Here is a 22,531-nt window from a genome sequence, read left to right as displayed (position 1 = left end):
TTCTCTCTGGTTAACACGCTGTCGGATTAGTTCAATTTAAATTCTTAAACCATTAAAAAATTGATTTAATTTTTAATATTCCGCATAAAAAGTAATTATTTTAGTCAGCATTCTACTCCCATGTCTTCAATGACTGTGATATCGACCGCTAAATTGTTTTCTTAAATGCTTTCAGCCATTTTAACTATTATTTTTATTAATAATTACTATATTATTTAATTTTCATAAAAACTTCAATTCATGTGTTTGAATAATTTAATTAAGATATATTGATCGGGTGCTACGCTCTATTAACTCAGAAAAGTTTTATACATAATTATTTAGATTTAACTTTACTTCCCTTTTTCCCGACTTAACGGCTTTCAGGATTGGAGAAAATATGACGATTGCTATTTAAAAAAGGGAGAGGGGGCGTTGTTTTGATATTTGATTTGGGTGCCATTTTATTTAGGTACGCTTCTATGACCAACTTATTCAAAAAGGGACCTCATAATCAACAATTCCTGAAGTCTCGAAATGTCTAAATCCGTCACAGTTATATATTCTATTTATATTCCTCATTTATGTTGCTGTATTTCTTTTTGAATGAGATATTTATGTTTTCCTAATGCGTTAGAAAAATGACTCAATTAGAAGAAGGGGGAATTGAATAATGGAGAGCGGCCAAACAACTCTGGATACAGAGCTAAAGTTTACTTTCTTTTCATCTACTTTTGATGAATGATCTAAACAGATGTTCCTTTTCAAGTTCAGGGTTAAGAATTATCATCGTTATTATTTATCGTCGTATTCTAGTATAATTCATAGGTTATATTTTAAATAGTAACAGATTCTTATTGTAGTAAATCAATGTTTCCCGAACTTTTTCTATTCTGGGTGCATTTTAAGAAACCAGATTTTTTATCAAGGAGTTTGTGAATATCACGAGTACTTTCTGCAAAATAATCAATAGTTTTTGTATGAATTAATTAATAAGTTAAACATATTTTAAATAATTATTAAAATTTGTTCGATAAAGTTTTATAATTTATTGATCAATGTATGTTTTTACAAATCGTACAAATTAAGATGCACTGCTGTAATGAAGTTCAAATTATTTTCTTTGTATCTTCGCATATTTTATCACACATTTTTCTTTCATTATTGAAGGGAAAGGAATAAAGATGCTGTTTTCATTCTCATATTTTTTTTTGACAAAGTCGTGTGAAATTTTACTTTATGATTTTATTTCATTCAGTCTTTTTGTCATCAATCCGGTATGGTATTAAATGTACTATTAAATAAAACTGGTGTAGCAAATTATTGCATTAGTTTGTCTTTATTTTTTTTAAAATTAGAATCTTAATTTAGCTAACATGCTGCTGGTCACGTGAGTTGGGATGCAGTAATTAATAGCAAAAATAAAATCATGCATTAAATAAACATGCAATAGTAATATGTGTTCGTATTTGTGTTTTTTTAATTTTGCAAAAATTTTAGGGGGCCCAATGGTTTTTTTGCAGGCGGGCCCCTTTATAGAGAAGGCCGGCTCTGGACGAAGGTATCAAGAATATCAACTTATGCGTAAGATATTTAATTGAAAGAAAATGCAATTATTATTCCAGTTGAACCAGCTGGTTGCAGAAGGCTGGTCTAATCAGGAATAAAACAACATTAAATTAATAAATACGAAACTGCGCTTAGGAATCTATGTAGATTCCTCTGCTGATTTTTTTCAAACCGGACTCACCGGATCAAAGAGAGGGTGGACAAAATGCGGGCTAATGTCTGGTATATGATTAGTATATAGTGTTATCTGGTATATGATTAGTATATAGTGTTCAGATTCCAGTATAAAGCACATCATTAGTAGAGTTAGTTAAAAAAAAAAAAAATGCACTTTTTGAGGATCGATATCGCCAGTCCGTGTTGCGACAACTGGCAAGATGCGTGTGCTCGATGTGGTGAACGTCGGCTCGGATCCACACCATCGTTTAGGAGGAACAAAAATGTAATGAAATCACCTTTGGTTAAAAAAGTATCCAGGAATTCAGTGTAGAAAAAAAAAAATATTCTTCGGTAAAATGAACTAAAATAACAACGAAACCACCACAGATATCTTACTTGGATTAGTTAAAAACTATTAAATATAAGTATCTAATAACTTCTCCGTTGAAGTGCATTAACAAATTTTAAGATAGGAAATCTTATAAAAATATTAAAATGGTAATTTAGCGACTTGTGAAAGTATGTTGAAAAGTGACGCAGATTTATGTACTTGACAAAATGATGGTTTTAGTAGAGGAATCCATATAACTATGGTTAGGATTATCTACTGTTTCTTCCGAATTAATCACCAGTGAGTTTACTTTGTTTTCTCACGAATAAAAATTCTCTAGTCAAATTTATAGTAAATTTTTCTTTAGTTTAAACTTTTAAGGTTTTTACTTCATTTGCTATAAACCATGCCATTATTCTTAAGATTTTATTTTGAAGAATTTGAATTTTATTCCAATTGGTTTTTGTAGCTAGTCACCAGTAGGGAGAGGCAAAGACAGGAATCGGAAGCAGGATGGGTTATGCAGGACAACTTGTTGAAGAGAGCAAGTGGTGAATTTCATCCAATCAGGGAAGAGGGGGGGGGGGTAGTTAGTAGACTTTCGGTCAACATGATTGTTGATTGAAAGAGCTACCTTATTGCCGAGTAGGAATTTTCGATTTCTTGTCTCAAATAAGATCTTGCTGATAAAAAATTATGCTTGAACATTTTTTTAAAGTGACTTTTTTATAAATAATTAAATGTGAATTTTACTATTATTATTGGTAACTGTTTTCGGATTGTAGTAAAATTGTGTTACAAAATGCGAACTACAAAGCTAATTGTGCTTCCTGGATATAATTAATAGAAAAAATAGAATGGGCAAGCAAACACTGGCATATCAAATACTTGAAGGCAATATTCTGTTGTACTTTCTTTATTTTTTAAAATTCGTCTCTCTGATAAGGGGCGATTAGAGAAATTAAAAAAAAGTTGTGATTCTCCTTTTACTTAATAAGATTCAAGGCAGAAATAATTATTTAACAAGCTATTGAATTTCAGCTCTAGGTGGGAAATAAAAGGGCTAGAATCAAAGGGCTCGCAAACGATTCCACAACTTTATTGATATTGCTCTAGCCTGTTAGCGAACAATTTGAAAAAATTAAACCATAAACTGAACATGACATAAATCTTTTATTATACAATTACATACAGATGAATCTAATTTCATTTTCAACTATAAATATAAACATTGGTCACTGAAAGTCTCAGAAATAAAATCAAGGTGCCATGGAAAGACAAGAAAAAAAAAGTGCCGTACACATCTAAACAGAACCGGAAGAGGACAGGTACTGGAAGGGGAACAGAACTTATTCACCAAGGCAGACTGTTCTGACGATGACTTCGGCCACGCTGTAAGGATCGCAATTGGAAGAGGGTCGCCTGTCTTCGAGGTATCCCTTGCCCTCCTCTGCCACCTGCCGCGGGATACGGATGCTGGCGCCCCTGTTGGCTACTCCTGCACTGAAATCATGAATGCTCGAAGTCTCATGGTTCCCTGTCAGACGACGTTCGTTGTCTTTGCCCTGCTTAGGATCGTAAGCTTGAATATGGCGCAAATGATGCTTGGATAGACGATCAATTGCTTTCTCGATCTCCCTATAATTAAGATAGAACAGATGATAAATCACAAAAAAGGCAGAAAATTTGGTGAAAAATAAGTTTCTGAAATGAATTGATGCACGCACAAGCGAAATAATTCTCACGCAACGTCTCTTGATAATTATCAACCGTGCAATACACGCTCGTCATATTCCCTTGATGGAATAATACACTTTGCGCGCATCTTACGAACAATATAGAAGTTTCAAGCTTCGAGAGACTATTTCCAATATAAAAAGAAATCCCCCAGTTTTTTTTTCTTCAATCTCTTTGGACTACCCGGGAGGGGGGGGGGGGGTATCTCGTAATAGAGGATGAGAAGCTTCCCGCATGGTGGCTGGTTCTCGCCATCACTTCGCTGGGTACAGAAAAAGGCAGTGGTCTGGCTCCTCTTATCGATGACGGGACGTACTTCCCAAGCGAAGGGTTGTACCGTGGCCGGCCCTTAGGGACCAACCTCGGTTTCCGACAGTGTTGCTGTTACAGCGATCCGGTATTCAGATTTTTCCGTGTGCATTCCGGCAGTTTGGAATACCCAGTTTAAGGTTTAATCCCTTTGGACGATTGAATGGACGATTTGTGTCTTTAGATCTTTACCAATGCCGTAAAAAGAAAACTGAAACTTGATATATCGATTGACACGTCATATTATTTCAGACCCGATTTGGCAACTTTATGGATATAAAATTCTTTTTTTTTTTTTAAACAGCGCCATTAAAGAGGAAGCGTGAATGAAAGTCAGCCTTTGACATAAATCGAAAAGAATTCATCGATTAGAAGCGTTTACCAGTTATTGATTAAAATCTTATATGGTAACTGATTTTGTAAATGGAAGTCGGCTAGGTTTGAAAAATGATTCGAAATCCTTCCCAGTTGTGTATTGTTCTAAAAGATAGAAGAAGTAGAATTTTAACAGTAGTAGATAGTTTTCGATATTTACTGTTATGCTACAATTCTATGAGCAAGCAAGTTGTCTTTTAAAATGTGAGCAATGTGATTATATTTACAATTCCTCACAAAAATGAGTCATAGAAATGAATGTATTTTTAAAAAATGTCAACTATTTCACGCCTATTTATAAAACGGATAAAATAACCTTGAAACTGCATAATACTTTTAGATTTGTTTATCACTCAAACTTAAAATTTTCAATTAATTGTAACGCACATTTTGTAATTGCCATAAGATCATTTGAATTTTATCCTATAATAACGGGAAGAGCATACATTTCTAATTTGCCACGTTTTAGTTATTCAGCATAAAAGTTGAATCGGAATATTTTCCCCTTTAGTATTTTAACACAGCAAATGAAATTCCTATTTAAAATTAATGCTCCATATCTCATTGTGTTGAATGAATTCGTAATCCATCACTACCTCTTAGAGAATGAATCTCACCGAGATTTTCTTTAAAGTATTTTATTTTCCAAAAAAAAGTATTGTAAATCCAAGATATTTTAACGAAACTTCGCGTTTGCAATTAATATTTTTCAGAAAAACTCACTTTATTCCATTTTCCTCCCGCATAGCTTTAGTGCTAAAGTTGGTATGAGCACCAGCACCGTTCCAGTCGCCAGGTATGGGCTTGGGATCGAAGGTGACCACCACTCCGAAGTCCTCGGCCACTCTCTGCAAGATGAACCTAGCCATCCACAAATCGTCTCCGATCCGGACCCCTTCGCTCGGTCCCACTTGGAATTCCCACTGGGCAGGCATCACCTCGGCATTCGTGCCGCAGATGGGAATGCCAGCGTACAAGCAGGCACGGTAATGGGCCTCCACTACATCACGACCGTACACTTTGTCCGAACCCACGCCGCAGTAGTATGGACCTAGGAAATGCAATATTCATTAATACGTAGAACGTCGGACGAGCACAGTATAGTTGCCGTATATTTAAGAACTAGTATTAAAAACGAAATATGCACACACGAATCAAGTCTCAAACACTATCATATTATTAACGAAACTTTATCAGCATATCAGAGAATTGTATTCAAATTTTAAGTTTCCGCACACTTATTTCACATCATGATAAAAATTGTACAAGGAGGAAAATAGCCCAAAAGTGGCGGGGTCGTCGGCTGAACACAAAGGAGAAGAAGATAGATAGATTATAAATATTCCAGTTGAACGGTTAAAATCTATTTGCTTTAAAAAATTGAAAGCAAATGCTATTTTTCAATATTATTTTCAGAAAAAAAAATGTTTTATTCTTCTAAAAAAACATGTTTACTCAACTTATCTTTTTTTTTCTTCTTTTTACTAATTACTAATAGTATCTATTTCATAGGACAATATCGATTACATCAGTGTATGAGAAAATTAATGCCATGAAGCTGACAAATTGCTTTTGTAGTGAAGACACCTTTGATACTGGGACAAAATTCTACGAGTAAGGATAAAAGTGTATTGATAAAACATACCTTGAGGGCCAGGAAATCCATTCTTGGGCCATCCAAAGGGATGCTTATCACAGTCTAATAAAGTATATTCTTGTTCGATGCCGAACCACGGCTTTTGATCCTTGGCTTTATTCATCACTTCCATGCATGTGTGACGCTTGTTAGACTCTAAAAGGAGAGAAAAAGGGAACAGAATTTTAAAACAATATCTCAAAATTCAATATAAAGAGGGAGGATAACTGTAACCAATCGTCATTAAATTGAGATTCACTTTTTAAAGATTTGTTTTAAGGATCCAATTTTCAATCAGAAATACTTACCCGTAGGTTTCTTATTGTACTTATAGGTTTCGCAGAGCACCAGCTTATTGTCCCCGCCTCGGAATGGATCCTTGTAGAGCGCCACAGGATACAAGTAAGTGTCGGAATTGGAATCTTCTGCTTGATAGGTACTCGAGCCATCGAAATTCCAAATAGGCAGATCTGAGAAAATGTTACAGCATTATTTTGATAGAAATATCATCAAGACACATTTAGAATTATATTCGAAAATTCCGAAATTATTCAATTTGAAGTTATCACCAATTACATTACCACCAATGTTGAAAGTTTCAACGGAAAGTTCACTAAATTTAGCTAGCCAGAAACGATTGAATGGTTTGCCGATTTCAGGAGTGAGTCAATCAATTCTAATTTCCCTGAAATTCCCCCTTTAATTTCCGGATATAACAGATGATAAGGATAATGACATGGCATTGAAAATATTAGCAGGTGGTTGTGCATTGTGAGAGTGATAAACAGTTATCATAAAGAGTAGCAATGAAATATTTGGTTGGCGAAAAAGAAATCCATTAGTTTTTAGACAGATGGTTATAGTGATGGATATCTCGTGAAGTATCGATCAAACAATTTCAGATTTAGGCTAGTTGGAAAGATGATATTTTACACTACAAAAATTCTTTTGCTTTTTCTGTTTGGTCCATTCAGTTGTGAGTTACAAAGTGTTAAAAATAGAAGTCAACAAAGAGAAAATTCGGCACTTTTTTTTTGATAAAGGTGAAAATGCAAGTCAGGTGACTGAAATTGTGAATGGTATTTATGATCCCGATATTGTAACAGCCAATTACGTGCAATTTTGGTTTCGTCGATTCTGTTCAGGTATTTTTGATGTTTTGATGTTGATGAAAATGATGGATCAAATTTCTATCTGTGAAACCTTGGCCAAATGGAATGAAATCGACCCATTTCTTAAACGGATGGTGACTGAAGATGAGAAATGTGTTACATACGACAACATTTGCGAAAAATATCGTGGTCAAAGCGAGGTAAAACAGCTCCAATGGTGGCCAAACCAGGACCAATGGCGAGGAAGGTTCTGCTAAGCATTTGGTGGCATTGGAAAAGATTAATTTATTGTGAGTTGCTTCCATATAGCCAAATACTAAAATTCGGATCTCTGCTGTCAACAGCTGGAACGTTTGAAGATGGCGATTGACCAGAAACGGCCAGAACTGGCCAACAGAAGAGGCATTGTGTTCCATCAGGACGCCGTCAGGACGCACACGTCTGCAGTGACTCACCAGAAACTCCGGGGGCTTGGTTGGAAAGTTTTGATGCATCCACCATATAGTCCAGAACTGGCACCAAGTTTTTCTTGCCTTGCAAAATTTTCTTAGTGATAAGAGATTGATATCAAGAGAAGATTGTGAAAATCGATCACTAGATTTTTTCCCCGATAGGGACCAAGACTTATATGAGACGCATCATGAAGCTATCTTTAAAATGGCAACAAATTATAGAACAAAACGAGGCATATTTGATCAAAATTGGTAATCTGAAACATAAATAAAGTTTTGAAGTTCACATAAAAATAATGGATTTCTTTTTCTCCAACCTAATATTAACAATAATTCAAGAAGGAAAAAAGATAATAATAAAGGCAGAATTTTACGTAAGATATTTTCGGTAAAGCCAATCCAAGAATTACGGTTGAATGATTTCGAAAGCATAGGACATTCAGCGATAGTACAATGTTCTGCAATCTAGTTTGTATCTGGGGCTAAGTTTGTGAAATCTTACCTTCTGGAGCCTTGGGTACGAAATCTAGAGTTCTTGTTTTGGCCCTCAATTGTTCTCCCGTGCCGTCGATCCAGACGTACATGCACTGCACCTTGTCTTCCGGTTGGGGCAAACTCAGATATTTCATAGTGGTCTGCTTGTTCAGAAGGCAGCTCGTAGACATACACGTTGTGTTCGACATCTCTCTTAGCGTTACCTAAAAATGAATCGGAGCATTTCGATCAAATTCTTTGCAGTTAAGTGGAAATATAAAACACTGTGTCTATTGCAAACTTATCTTCTTCTATGCTAATAAGACTGCAGTTTTTGCAAAACATAAGCTATCACATACACATAAAAACACTAAAGAACTTATTGTTCAAAAGTAAAAGTAAAATATGAGTAATAATATAATAAATATGAGTAAATCAATATAATATCTCATCAAAGCTACACAGTCAGGTGACAATTATTTCTATAGTTTAGTGAACGGAATTAGTAAATAATCATAATCACTGTAATTTGCATAGAATGTTGTAGAAGTATGTCAGTTGCAGTACGTTAAAAACTGCATCAGTTTTGATTAAAAATTTCAGATACACATACAACACAAAGAATTCGTTTTCAAATCTACAGGATAGCAATGGGAAGATGACACCTGTATGGTGTCTGAGCAGAGCAGACTGAACACAGAAATCACCTTCGAAGGAAAGATTGAAAGTATAAGCCTTTACCATGCAATCCAAATTAACATTCGGGTTTTTTAATGAAAAAACAAACATTGTTCAGATACTATACGACAATAAAATTTTAACGTAATTTGATTAATATGTAAAAACAATTTAACCAAACGACATTGATAAGAATAGCAATATAATACAAGAAAATGGAGTAAATGGTATGTTGATAAGGAAACAGCCATTTCAATAAGAATTGTTTCTGAATTTTTTTGCCCGTTAGGAATTGAAATAATTGGACAGTAGTTTAAACCACTTCATAAGAAGCATAATTCAAACATTTCATTTAATTAAATTTTTTTGGCTAATTTAAAATTGCAAAAACATATTTATGGAGCCGATAGTGATGGTTTTATATGTTATTCTTGAAATATGAATATGGCGGACAGAAATCGTTTGGCATTTATTAACCTCAACTCTATTATTTGTTTTAAGATAACACAGTCTTTGTTGCTATAAATTCCTAAACTCGTTTTTTCAGATTTCAAGATCTGAGATAAGTATATTCAAGAAATAAGTTATGTAAATTGAAAAAAAAACCATTAAATTTTGTTTGAAATTAGATATCAGAATGAGAAATTCAACAAAATCTGTCGATAACGACATTTGCTAAATAAAATTTGTAGATTCGTTCATGACATCTCTGGATAAAAGAAGAGGTTTAACTCTGGTGGCGTCATTTTGCACCAGACGTTATTATTTTGACGTTATATATTTTGTATCTTATTGTCATAGACGAATATAATATAACATATACCTCTAAAGATTGTTTTAAAGTGAATAAACGTTGCTTAAAATAAATAAATTGAATTTTTAACTAAAAAAACCCAAATAACGGATTATTTTTATAGTTAATGTAGAATTCATAGGAAATAAGCCAGCAATGATATTGACCTTTCTAAATAGTTAGATTGTAATTCCCCAACCATCAAGCCTATTATAGAGAAATCAAAGCGCATTCAACAATTTTTACGAAGAACCAGTTATAGATATCCGAAAAGGTAGACGTCTAGCGCGACTAGGCTGACAGACACCGCAACAAGTCAATAAAAAAATATTATTCTCCTAATAACCAAATAAATAAATTTGTAAGAAATACTTATTCTATAAATTATAAAATTTTAGAATAGTACTAACTCGTTTCAAATGCATTTGGTCAGGATCTTATATGTTTCGATATGCTCACTTTGAAATTAGAATATTTCTTAAAACACCGAAACTCTTCTTAAATAATACAGTGCGCAAATGAAGATACTGAACAGTCTGGAATAAAATAGATAAATTAAAACAATTATATATCTTCATAATGAAATAAAAAATAACTTAAAATAAAGCATAAAATAGTTAAAAATGCGTTGAAATGTAAAATTTATCAAATCAGAATATTACCCTATTAGTACACTATTTTGTCCGATATCTCTACGATGTTGTTCGACATTCTGAATGCCGGTCCAATATCGTGAAGATATAGTCACACAGTTCTTCAGCTTTTTGTGTTAACATGGGATGAAGAGACTCATAATGTGTACTGCTCTAGGCCACTGTGAAGATCTTTCTGACAACAATATTTCGATATCCGTGATATTTATTCTAAGATCATCGGCAAATGGATTCAGCTCAAAATAGATACACTTCATTCACGCTTCATAAATAAAGGCAAACATTGGAAATCGTTATTTCCAGAAGTGCACACGAAATGTTGGCTTCTCTTAACAAACGAGATTCCAAATCTTGTTTGTGAATCTAAAAATACTCCAAAAGACGTCATTCGGATATTTGGATTCTCCTGTCGCTATATTTTACTTTCCCAGATGGAATCTGAAATTTTTCCTTGGGGGAAAAATGTTAATGGATGAAGGGGTTAAGAGCTTTAGAAAAGTAAGCCTGTTTTCAAAAGAAGCCACCTTGTTTATTACATCGTCTTAGAGACTTACATTTGATAAGATGGAAAACATGGTTCAATAAATAATTACACAGTATCGTTAAAACATACACGTTGGTGAGGGAAGGGGGGGGGACGTATCGCTAGAAGATACATATTTACATTACAAAAAGATAAATCTAGCGTAACTCTGGTAAACTGGTGGCTGATCTTTGATTAAAGACAGACGAGTGAACTCGAAGTAATCTTGTTTTCCTCTCCGTTTCATTATACATTATTTTCAATCCTGCGTTGAAACGCAGCCAAATATGGCAACTTTGATTCCTGTTTGTCTTTAAGTTAATAAAATAGACTCAAAAGATATCATTCTTAAGTCACAGCCGCCAGCTCGTGAGAATCAGGCTATAAAATTGTCATCTTAAATAAATGAATGCGGAATTCCTAAAACTACAATTTAATAATGGTTTTTACATGTAAAATAATCTAGCATCATTTTCTCAAATTAAAATAATTAAACTAAATACATTATAGACACAATTGAATTATATTATGTATTTTAGAATGCAAAAGCGCCATATTCTGTTGGTGTAAAAAAATTGTTAATGAGATACCACTCCCACTTGTTAGACAAAAGTTTCCTTTTTATAAATAAACTAAAGCTATAAAAAGTCTTGGATCCGCGGAGGCAAATTCTGGACTCCGAAACAGGAGGGTTGCGGATTCGATACTGAATTCCACTTCAGATACGCTTTGCATATGGGTTGAACTCAAGTTAAATTTTCAACGGTTAAACATTATCCGGTTGGTGCAGTGCGGAAGTTTGGAGAGAGGGATCCTGGCTCTGACATAAGTATCACTTGCGTCATCTGACCACGGTTAGAAGTAACCGACTTCTGTCCCGAAATTGTTTTTGTGTTGTTTCAAAATAAGACATTCATCTTCTTAAATCAAACTCGGGGCGAACCTGACTTTGAACTGTTTTCAAAAAATGAGAATGAAATTAGATTTTTAATCAACTGCACAACAATTAAAAATAAAAGTCAAATACTTCAATAATTGAGAATAAATCTATATATAATAAAAATTTGTTTTCCGTGATACGATATTAACCTATTATCTACGTACATCATAAAGTTTCTTTAAAAAATATCTCAGCGGTTTTTTTTTTCGAAGAAGAAGAAAAATGATCGAAGGGTGAAGTCAATATCATAAATGAAGATTAATGAAATAAAGATTTCAAGAAATATCTAAAACAATTTCTAAATATAAACAAAAACTAAAATTTTTTTTATTAAGAAATTCATAATTTAATTTTTATTAGATAAAGAAACTATTAAATGCACAACCATTTAAGTAATTAATCTTTTATGGCTTTTCTTATTTACTGCTGAGACAGAAGGTACCGAAAAACGTTTACAGTTTTTAATAGATTCGATGATAGCGCACGCGTTAAATGAATCTAAAGTGGTTTCCAAGACGATATTTCATAACTATGATCTGTTTTGAAGGGTAGTGGGACAGATGCGTACAACCATTTGCGTACGAATCATAAAACTGTCAATCAGTTGTCTCGTTTACAATGCGGTTGAGTTACTGCGAAGGTTCAGTTCTAGAAGAGGTTACAACATCTTAAACGTTATCTAAAAGTGTCATATTTGGCGAGAGTTAGTCTGAGGTTTGGCACAATTTCGAATACTTAACGATACGTTCATTAATATAATTTCATGCGTTTTAATACTATAGGAATAATTTCCACTTTGCTTTTTATGAAAGATGGATTGCTTTTCAATGTATATATTTAAAAATGTAAGATAAAAACATTTAGGAAAGATATTTCTGCTCATATAAATAGTGTACACACTTCGAAATAATAATCATTTTTTCTAGATTTCAGATATAAATGCATTACTTTACATAAATATAACGTTTTGCATTAAACGAAAGAGTTTGCGTTTCATTAATTTTTGATTTATTTCTTCTTGATTCGTTTATTTAATTCAATAAGTTCGTTATTTAAATATAGGCGATTAAAAATTATTTCTTAAATTTAAAGTACAATTAAATGAGGTTAGTGGAATTGGAAGGATTTGTAAGGAGGGATTTGTATTTGTTTTAAAAAAATCAGTTTCCAGAGTAGAGCGCCATTCAAATTTAAACTTTTCTGTTTATCATCGTAGATTTAATTTAAATGTTGTTACATTTTTTTCAAAAATCTGTACTCTGATAAATTATTTGTTCATTATACGACTTTGCACTTAATGTATGATATATTTTAAGTATAAGGTGCGTAAAATAAGCAGCTTACTAAATCAGAAGTATATTAATATTTTGCTAACTGATCATTTGTACCTGCGAAAATTTGTAGGAAATATTAGCTGAATTCAAATTTAATTTTCTTCTAGTTGCACTATTCATTAAACTATAATCGAAATCTGCTGTTAAATATAAAACAAAATTAAGAAAAAGGATTTTTACATTAATATATGTAGTATATGTTCTTCAGAAACTTTAATTTCATTAAAGATCGTTCTTATATGTACAAAAAGTCATTAAAAATAGTGTTGAATGAAGTTCTGGTAAAATACTCTTCAACAATATACATCTACCCCTTTATTGAAATGTTTACTTATTAGCTATGCGTTTTTTTTTCATATTTTAAACAATGTAATTATTTCTAATTTCAAAAGAATTCATGGCCTTTTTAAACCTTCCTGGGGGCCTGAGATAATGTAAATCTCGAAGCCCCTTTTTCCCTCCAAAATTTTTATTGATTTTAATTTAATTTTTATTCAGCAATTTTATGTAGTAAATTTTGAAAACTGAAGTCGCAAGTCCCTTTCTAAAAAGTCCATTTCAATATTGTACAAATAAAAAAAGGGCACTGTCAAAACGTAAAATTAATTTTAAGCAAAATATCGAAAACAAAAGAAAACTTTCTATAACACTCTAAACAATATTGTAAAAGGGGGAAATATATTTCTTTAAACTGTAAAGCTTCAAATTTTTTAGAATTATAAAATAGCATAACGAGTAAATGGTAATTAGAAATATTACTAGAGTAAAGTCTCAAAATTAATTTATAATTTTGATTATAACTTGAATAAATTTGACTGCACGGCCCACTGTCATTAAATGAAAGTATAAAACCATTTACCTTTCTACAACTATTAAAAATTATCAAGAGCTGAGGGGTTCCTTGACAATTGCCAATTTTACCTATTTAAAAATCTTGTCCCCTCCCCCCCCCCAGATTAGAATGATTTAAATAATTTTTTTGGACTGTTGACATAACAGCGCTGTATAGTAGATTCAAATCTCTTGGGAATTTAATTATATTTAATAGAACTGGCTTCAAGGGCATCTTTCGATTTTACCATTGATTCGGACGTTCTTAAGCGATTTTTTTCGTGAAAACAATGCACAATTTGCAGATATTTTTCTATGGAAAAAGTCTGGTTATCTCACAATGAGCCCATAGTTTTCAGAAGTCCAGTCGAGATCCATATAAGATTTTAAGAGCAAATGAATTTAGTACAATAGTTTCTTTATTTAAAAAAATAAAGTCAGACTTCTTTTACTGCATTGCAGAAGAAACTCTTGCTGTAACATTAAAGAAGTTTTTAAAGAGATGTTTTATTTCTTCATAACTATATAAGTGAACATTCACTTCTATTTCTGTAATTTACTTTCATTCATAATACATGAAACTTTGATTAAATCTTCAGTATTCCATTATAGTATTTCCATTATAGAAATTTGCAATCTTGTAATTAAAATAAAATTAATAATTTCCTATTAGTATATTGCTAATTAAAAAAAAAACTGCATTATAATACTTATGTAACAGTTATAATTTTTTTTCTCAATATAGGCTAAAAGTTTGGTGAGTTTGTATTGGATTTGAAGGAATATTTCACAGAGCATTAATTCTTTAATGCTACTATGTACAAAAAAATAATTTAAATGATTTCTTAGATCATAGTATTCAATACACTGCAATATTATAAAAATCAAATAAATAGTAAATGCGGGATAAGTTTAAAAATTGTGAAAAATGCTTTCTTACGTATTATTATTCAATTTCCATTTGTAATGTTCCATTAAAATATCATGAGTTTTATTTTTAATTCATAAAATAAAATAAGGACTGTTTTAGGAACTTAAATAAAAAATTACCTAATAACATACGCACACACACACAAAGGATGGGGGTGGGGGTGGTGGAAAAAATTGGCTTTTAACACGGAAGCATATATTTTAAATTTCACAGATATCTCCAAATTTTTCGTTTAAAATTATTCAAAAATTAAAGTGTGGAATATTCAGACTTTAATCTAAAAGCTTTAATTAACAAAATAAGATTTTCTTCCAAGAATGAAAGTGAATGTATATATATATGCGTCTATCATTCTATTTAAAATATCGACCATTGGACGTAGAGATACTAAATTTAACACACGTATATTTGGAAGAAAAAAATATGCAATTCAGTGCATTTAAAAATATTAATACAAAAAATATTATGTCTTACGTAAATTATCTTAAAATTTTTAAAAAATTCATTAATTTTATTGGTTTATCAGTCTTTGCTTAATTTTATTCTGTAAAAAGAATACAGATCTTAGATAGCATGTATGCTTTATAGTCAAGATCTTCCGTTTATATTTACGTACGAAAAGATAAAGTTTTCACATAAAAGAGAATACTAGATTTTTAAATATAAGATAAGATGTATTTTTATAACTATACAGGCTTGTTAAGTTATTTATTTCATGTGTATTTGAATTATTTATTTGAGTTCCAGAAATTCAAAAGCTTTGAACAGATTTAATTTTAAATAGTAGTAAATTTATCACTGTTAAATTCTCTTATTGATTTATGTGCTATTAATTAGCTGAAATGCACATTTAAATGTTCCACTTATTTTAAAACAATGGGAATCGTTTGTGATGGTAATAGTTAAGTTCAGGTGTATTTTTTTTTGAATGGAATTTCTATTTCGGATTTTTTTAAAGTTTATTGATTTTCATTTCATGAGAACTATATTTAGCATACTTTGATTTTGAAGGAATAATGCAGAGAATTGATATGATTTGGAAGTAAAAACTATTTTTTACTGAAAATGTTTAGAAAGTTATCAAATAATTCTCTTATTTTTTGATAAATTAAAATTCTAATTAAAAATTCAAAAAATCACTTTCCTACCCTCCAAAATATATATTTGCCAAATTTGATAGGCAGACGCCAAGGTGTGTACAGAGCCAGCATATACACATAGAGACAAAAGTTTTCCCCCTGTGTTTAAGCATCAAAATTTAGTTAAAATACCAATACATTTTCTCGCCAAATACTCTTGCCAACAGATAACATATGTTTTAGCAAACCTAGACTAATTACTCCTTACCCCCTTTTTTCAAAGAGCTACGTGTGATTTATTGGCTTTTTTATGAGCTGTACGGAAATGGTTGTACGCATCTGTCATACAACCGTTTTGAAGACCTTGACATCAAAAATTGCAATATACTCTTTGAAGTTTTAGTGAACGCTGAGAAAAGGAAGCTTCAAGATATTTTTTAATTCTGTTAATATTTTTTAATATTTTTAATTTTTTTAATATTTTTTAATTTTTTAATATGGACTCGTGTCTCAAAATTGCACATAAATGCTAAAAGAAATGTAATTAAAATATTCAATGATAATGAAATTGAATGATATTTCAATTTTATTGGTTTACAAGCACAAACTAAAATCTTAAAAAGTTAAAACCTTCTTCACATTCATGAATAACAGATTTCATAACATGATTTTCTTTCATAATTTGCGATGAATACTATATATAAAACACACACAAAATATGTTTCTACAATAACTGTTCTTGCATGTTGAATGGTTTTATTAATTTGATTATTAAAATAATAAGGTTTATTATTTTTTCCCATTTTTTTTTATAAAGCTGCTTAAATATAAAAACTACATCATAACCATCCTAATATGGCTTTCTCATTATATTTATAGAAAGAAAATTGCATGCAGTTTTTCATTAGTGCAATCTTTTCAAGTGCTTCAAACGGATTGCCATACAATAAAATCCCGTAGGCACTTAAATAACTGAACTGTTGAAAGTAGCATTAAGTTTATTAGCAATATATTTTCAACCAGTTGACTTCATTAATACTGTCTTCATTAGCAGTATTAGGTAAGATATATTTTATATAATAATACATATTTAATATATTTTGTATACAATATAACTTTATATAATACATAAAATGGGATCTAACAAAACATAAAGGGAAAAAAAAAAGACTGTAATCTTATTCAATATCTAAAAGGGACTACATTAATTTATTCGAATATTATGAAATAATAATACAGTATGTTAGATAAAAGTCAGGTTTTATTTCATCATATTTTTTTAAAAAACATAAAGCATATATTGCTAGCCCAGTTTTACTCGATTTCAAGGAAGGGAAATAATGCTCTTTGTATTTTAAAATAAGTCATTTTGCTTTAGCCAATTATAATACTTTACCACAAATACAAGGAAATACATTTAAATAGCGACCCATAAATGTGCAACTTCCAGCAAAAGTGGCTCATAAACAAGTCTTATGAATATGTTTTCCCCCTTTCTCTTACCCTTGAACTTATTTTCTCTTGGCGTTTGGAAACAAACAAAAGCGACATAAAAAAATAAAGCTTTTCTATTGGGTGAAAGTAGTTTTGTATGACAATTCATACTAAATTGCGCAAAAGAACAGAAATTTCTCCGGAAACCAAAGGAGAGAGTTGGTATTTTTAGATATTTATTCTCTTTAATTTTTAAAAAGTATACTTTTCCGCATTTAAAAAATATTTCTTCACAAAAGTAGGTAAACAGGATGCATTCATTCATTGTACATAGGAATTGAAAGAGTAGTTGACTCATAAAGTACCGTTTCCCATCGAACGCATGATTACCGATTTTGTGCTCGAAACAGGAAACCACGCTGAAATGTTTATCAGATTTGAATGAATCATGCGATTTAATAAGATTTAATAAACCTTTCTCGTCAAAAACAGTTGTTGTGTTTGAAAGAATGGTAACAAAAGTAAATACAAATAGTTTATCAATAATTAATCCTGTTCTTAAAGATTAAATACTATTCAAGAATAATTTTGTTTCGGTTTATATTTTATAAAATTTGCTTTTAAAACTATGAAACCAAATTTAACACTATTTTGTCTTTAAAAAATTTTAAAAAGTATTTTATTGCCTCAATAATAATAATTAAAGTAGTAGATTTATTTATTTTTTTCTCTGTTTGTAATGAGTTTTGAAGCGAACTTAATGATTATAAATGCGTTATCTTTTGAAATTTTCATGTTTAATAATTTATAGCTGTAAATATTTATTATTTATATAAAGTAATGAAGGGTTTCAATTCATTTTCAAATAGTATTGGAAATCATTGTTATTTTACTTTCATCCTCCTTGTTCATTTGTTTCTCTTTTACCCTATGCAAAAATGTAAAAATAATTATGATAAATGCGTTTAAAAATCTCAAAAGCGACGGAAAGTGACTCCCAAGAGAAAGAAAAACCCTCCAAGATCTTGCGCATGCGTAGAGAGCGACAGATAACAGGATCAAGCCGGTTTCCAAAGACATTTCTCCATCTTCTCCAGAGAAAGCTTTTCTCCCAGTTCTTCAGAAATATATTGCATTTTTCCCGTATATTTTTTTTCCCTACATCATAACCGTGGCACAAGATATACCTATTGTTTTCTAATGACGTCAGCGAAATGGTTGGGCTATAAATTTAAAACAAAGCCGACAGATATTTGGCATTAATTTGCCTCTCATAATCTTCAAGGTCATGAAAAATTGAGTTTCCATGAACAAGTAAGCAAAATATTTTGTGGAATCAATTTATGCTAAGAAATTCAGAATTTCCTATACATCAAAATAATTAATTTGTTTAAAAAAAATTTTGTTCTGTGAAAACGAGAACCCAAATAGTGAACATCAAATATGAAGAATACTTAGACTTTTAATAAAAACAGGTAAATTCATAGAAATTAAAAAAAAAAAGAATTTAAAAGGTGATATTTGTTGAAGATTGATTATTACCATATAAAAGCTTATCAATAAAAACTTATAATGAAGTTTTTCGGGGAAATTCAGAGTTAATATTAATTTTAATGACATTTCGAAACTTCTCACAATTTTTAAAAAAATAGATTTAACGCTATGATTCTCATAGCGTTAAATCTATTTTTAACGCTATTTTTAAATCTTAATTCATTAAATATATGCAATAATATAGGGAGAATTGCATTCAAAATATGCAAATAACTAAGTAAAGGAGATGGGTAGATCATGAATGCCAATGCTCGAAATTGGAACTTTTGAATACAATTTAAGGATAGCTGATTTCACGGACAGTTTCATCAAAAAGTTTCATTTATTTAAATCCAGTGAAACATCATTGAAAAAATAATAATGATATTGATCGTAAAATCAATGACAGTAACATTATTTAAAGATTTTGCAGCAATAAATTTAATTCTTTAAAAGTTAAATGCTGATAAGATTATAATTTACTCTATCAAATATTCCTTTTCATTTCATATTAATTCGACATTTGCAAATTTTGCAGTGAATGAATTATTCCACAATAAATGGCGTTGAAATTTATTTGCTGATTATGTAAAAATATTTGAATATTTCAAGGCTGACTTTACTTTTTTTAGGAAAGGGACGGTTTGATTTGAAATAATTTTCTCGGAAAAAGCAGAATATAATTATTTAAATGTTATTTAACATTATTAATTTTTAAAAGAACAATTTATTTAAAATGTTAGAAAATTATTTAATCTAATTTCTTAGTTCCCATTTACTTAAAAATAATTAGATATTTACGACGTAAGAACGACTTGAAAATATTTTTATTTATCACAATTTTAATCAATTTGAATTTACTGATGAAAAACTGAAAAAGCGATGATGAAAAGAAAAAGAGATCATTCACAGCAGTCCCGAAACTTTATTCGACCGTAACTCTTCAACCGACCGTAGTTCTGCAGTTACGCAATTGGAAATACGCATGTCCGAACTTCATTAAGAATTTATCATTTCCAAATTCGTTTTAAATATTGAAATTCGCCATTATTTCAAGATAATTAATTATTAATAATATTATGTATGCACAATCAGATCGTAAACATACTTTCGCATACTAAGTAATTTCATACATCAAAAAGTAAGATTTTTAGTGGCAGCTCAAACTTCGTATTGTTCTGGAAGGTTTCATTAGAGTTATTTTAAAATTTGCATTCAGACATTTCAATGTTCATATGAATTTTTTTCTTTCTTTACTTGAGGCACTCATAAATTCAGAAAAATAAAATAAAGTTCCAATAATTTTAATCAAATAAATGCCAAAAACTTCGTTTCAAAGTATTATTTATAAAATTTGTGATAACATTTAGTAATTTTTTCTTTTAGTTCCTGAAACTAAAATTAAAGGTGAAAAGAATTTCCTACTTGGCGGCTTTTGTTTAATAACGAAAAAAGAAGAAGAAAAAAAAATTTCTATTCCGTAAGCAATAGCCATGCAGTTTATTTTCCAATCAAAATATTTATATTCTTCCATTTAAAAAAAATTAATATCGTTTGCAATCGCATATTATATATTTAGACAAATACAAAGAAAAAATGATAAAGTAATAAACATCAGTAAAATAATTTAAATGAAAAATTCTAAGCTTTTTTTATTATCTCATTTATTTTTTATTCGAAATAAGTTTAAGAACATTTGTTAAGAAATAGTTTGATAATAGGAGCAATTCTTACCTGATTCCTAAATCCAGAGGTGGTTTATAAATGAATGGGGAAGGCGGCCTATCTTTAAACAAAGTAGAAGAAATAATAATACAGGTGAGAGCCCCTTTACTCATAGATTAGTCGTGCACTGACCAGATGAGAATGTTAGACTGCGGGTGACAGCCAGGAGATGTGCGGCTCTTTTTAAGAAAAGGTGGCGCTCGATCACGTGATCGGAGAGCCGTCATTCGTTGAAGCTGGAGGCAGGCGCGTGATTCCGCTGTCTCTACCTAGATCCCTGTTGCTCTTCCTCTTCGATTTTCTGCCTGCAGCAAGAGATTTCTTTCGGAAAAGATCGTCTTTATGAATATTCTGTAGTATAATCGGATGCAGAATGAGTGTGTTTGCGCGCCTTTCGAATTGTTGCTACTGTAATATAAATATATAAAATGCTTTTTTTTTTAAATGAATATAAAGAGACATTTTCTAAATTCTGCTACTTTTAATGTGATTTAGTTGAGATCGGTTTAAAATTCAGTTACCGGATTATTAGATGCATCATTTTTTTTAAGAATCTTGCCTATTTTTATTTTTTTTTCAATTGAAATGTTCTGTTTCCAATCTCTGAATTATAGTTGAGTCCTTTCAAATAAATTTTTATTGCATGAAGTCTATATATTTAAATATTTATATAGAACGATTCGTTTTTCTAACTAAATATCTATGAATTGGTAAAAAGTCAAAACGAAAAAAAAGTGAAATTTGGAATATTAATAAAAATGTTGATTAGTTATTTTTAAAATATCCATATTATAATTTTCTTCGGGAATATTCAAAATTATTCAGAGTCAGTTTTAATTTAATTCTTATAATCGATCATATTTTAATTACAAATGCCATAAAGTTATATGTTTGTATTTTTCGGGATAGTACCCATCGCTGTGGCTCTTAGACAAAATTCCAACTTCTTAAATGGGATATATTCAATTGTTATTCTCATTCAATTACAAATTAGTTGTATGAACGTGGCTTATTGATTCAAAATCTATAAAATATTGAATACCGTTCTTATTGATTCGATATGAAAACTTGGGCAAAGAAGCATCGATCCAGATGCCATTCGGTCTATCTGACCATGGTTGAATTGGCTCTAGATACAACTCCACTGAGATCAAATGAACCATTCATCTAATATATCACAGATTTTCAAAGCAATATTTTTATAGAAATTGTTTTTAAATAGAAAATACATATTTGTAATTATTGATACTAGCTTTAAAGTGAAATGTTAATCTAAAAAAATTATAAATTTTCAAAACAAAAACTTGTAGATAATATGAATAGATTTTTACGTGAAAAATGAATTTGTTTAATATTCTATAGTCACCTTCGATTATATTATTCTTCATGAATCACAATACCTTAAAATATATCTTTTAATATGGACAGAAGTCATTCTGCTCATCTTATTATTCGTTTTTTTTCTACAGAGGAATCTATCAATGAATGGAAATTCCTTGACACTTCATTATCATATATTAAAAGCTTGAAAAAAAATTGTAAGTTTAATTGAAAAGTGTTATTTGTATATGTTCTTTGGTTACTATTATTTTATGTAACTTCAGCTTCATAACTGTAACTGTCTATAATGGGCAATGGAATATTTTCTTATTCGTTACAGATTTAAAACTGAGTGCCAATGAAAAGTAATTTTTTGAAGAAATTCGTTATTGTTTATTCGCATGACGAATTAATAAAACAACCCGTTTCAGCCATTTCAGACTCTTGACACAAGCTGAATAAAAAAAAAAATTGTATCATAGATTCAATGTTAATTTCCTTTTTTTAAATATAGATTTTAGTAATCACTAAATTAATATTCAGAATAGCTTTATTATTAATTATTAGATGACTTCAATCAAGGTATAAAGATTTTTTTCAATGTGGAAAATGTGAGAAAGATCA

At 30.5% G+C, this 22,531-nt stretch overlaps 1 protein-coding gene across 2 annotated transcripts; it reads right to left on the bottom strand.

Moving 5' to 3' along the window:
• Positions 1-3,192: 3,192 nt before the first annotated feature.
• Positions 3,193-20,756, bottom strand: LOC129981055 (glutamine synthetase-like). 2 transcript variants are annotated; one of them, XM_056091682.1, is made up of 7 exons: positions 20,597-20,756; positions 10,015-10,140; positions 8,162-8,357; positions 6,404-6,565; positions 6,105-6,251; positions 5,183-5,510; positions 3,193-3,676 (listed from the first exon to the last, which is right to left on the bottom strand). In XM_056091682.1, exons 2-7 carry the CDS (start codon positions 10,027-10,029, stop codon positions 3,388-3,390), a joined length of 1,137 nt encoding a protein of 378 aa, XP_055947657.1. In that variant the 5' UTR covers positions 10,030-10,140; positions 20,597-20,756; the 3' UTR covers positions 3,193-3,387. The 2 variants fall into 2 exon arrangements, with proteins under 2 accessions (XP_055947657.1, XP_055947658.1); XM_056091683.1 differs by lacking the exon at positions 10,015-10,140 and having other exon boundaries at positions 20,597-20,754.
• Positions 20,757-22,531: the final 1,775 nt, after the last annotated feature.

The sequence above is a fragment of the Argiope bruennichi genome, chromosome 8 (assembly GCF_947563725.1).
Source record: "Argiope bruennichi chromosome 8, qqArgBrue1.1, whole genome shotgun sequence".
NCBI lineage: Eukaryota > Metazoa > Arthropoda > Arachnida > Araneae > Araneidae > Argiope > Argiope bruennichi.
Note: the sequence above shows the minus strand (reverse complement) of the source record. Positions and strands in the feature narration are given on the sequence as shown.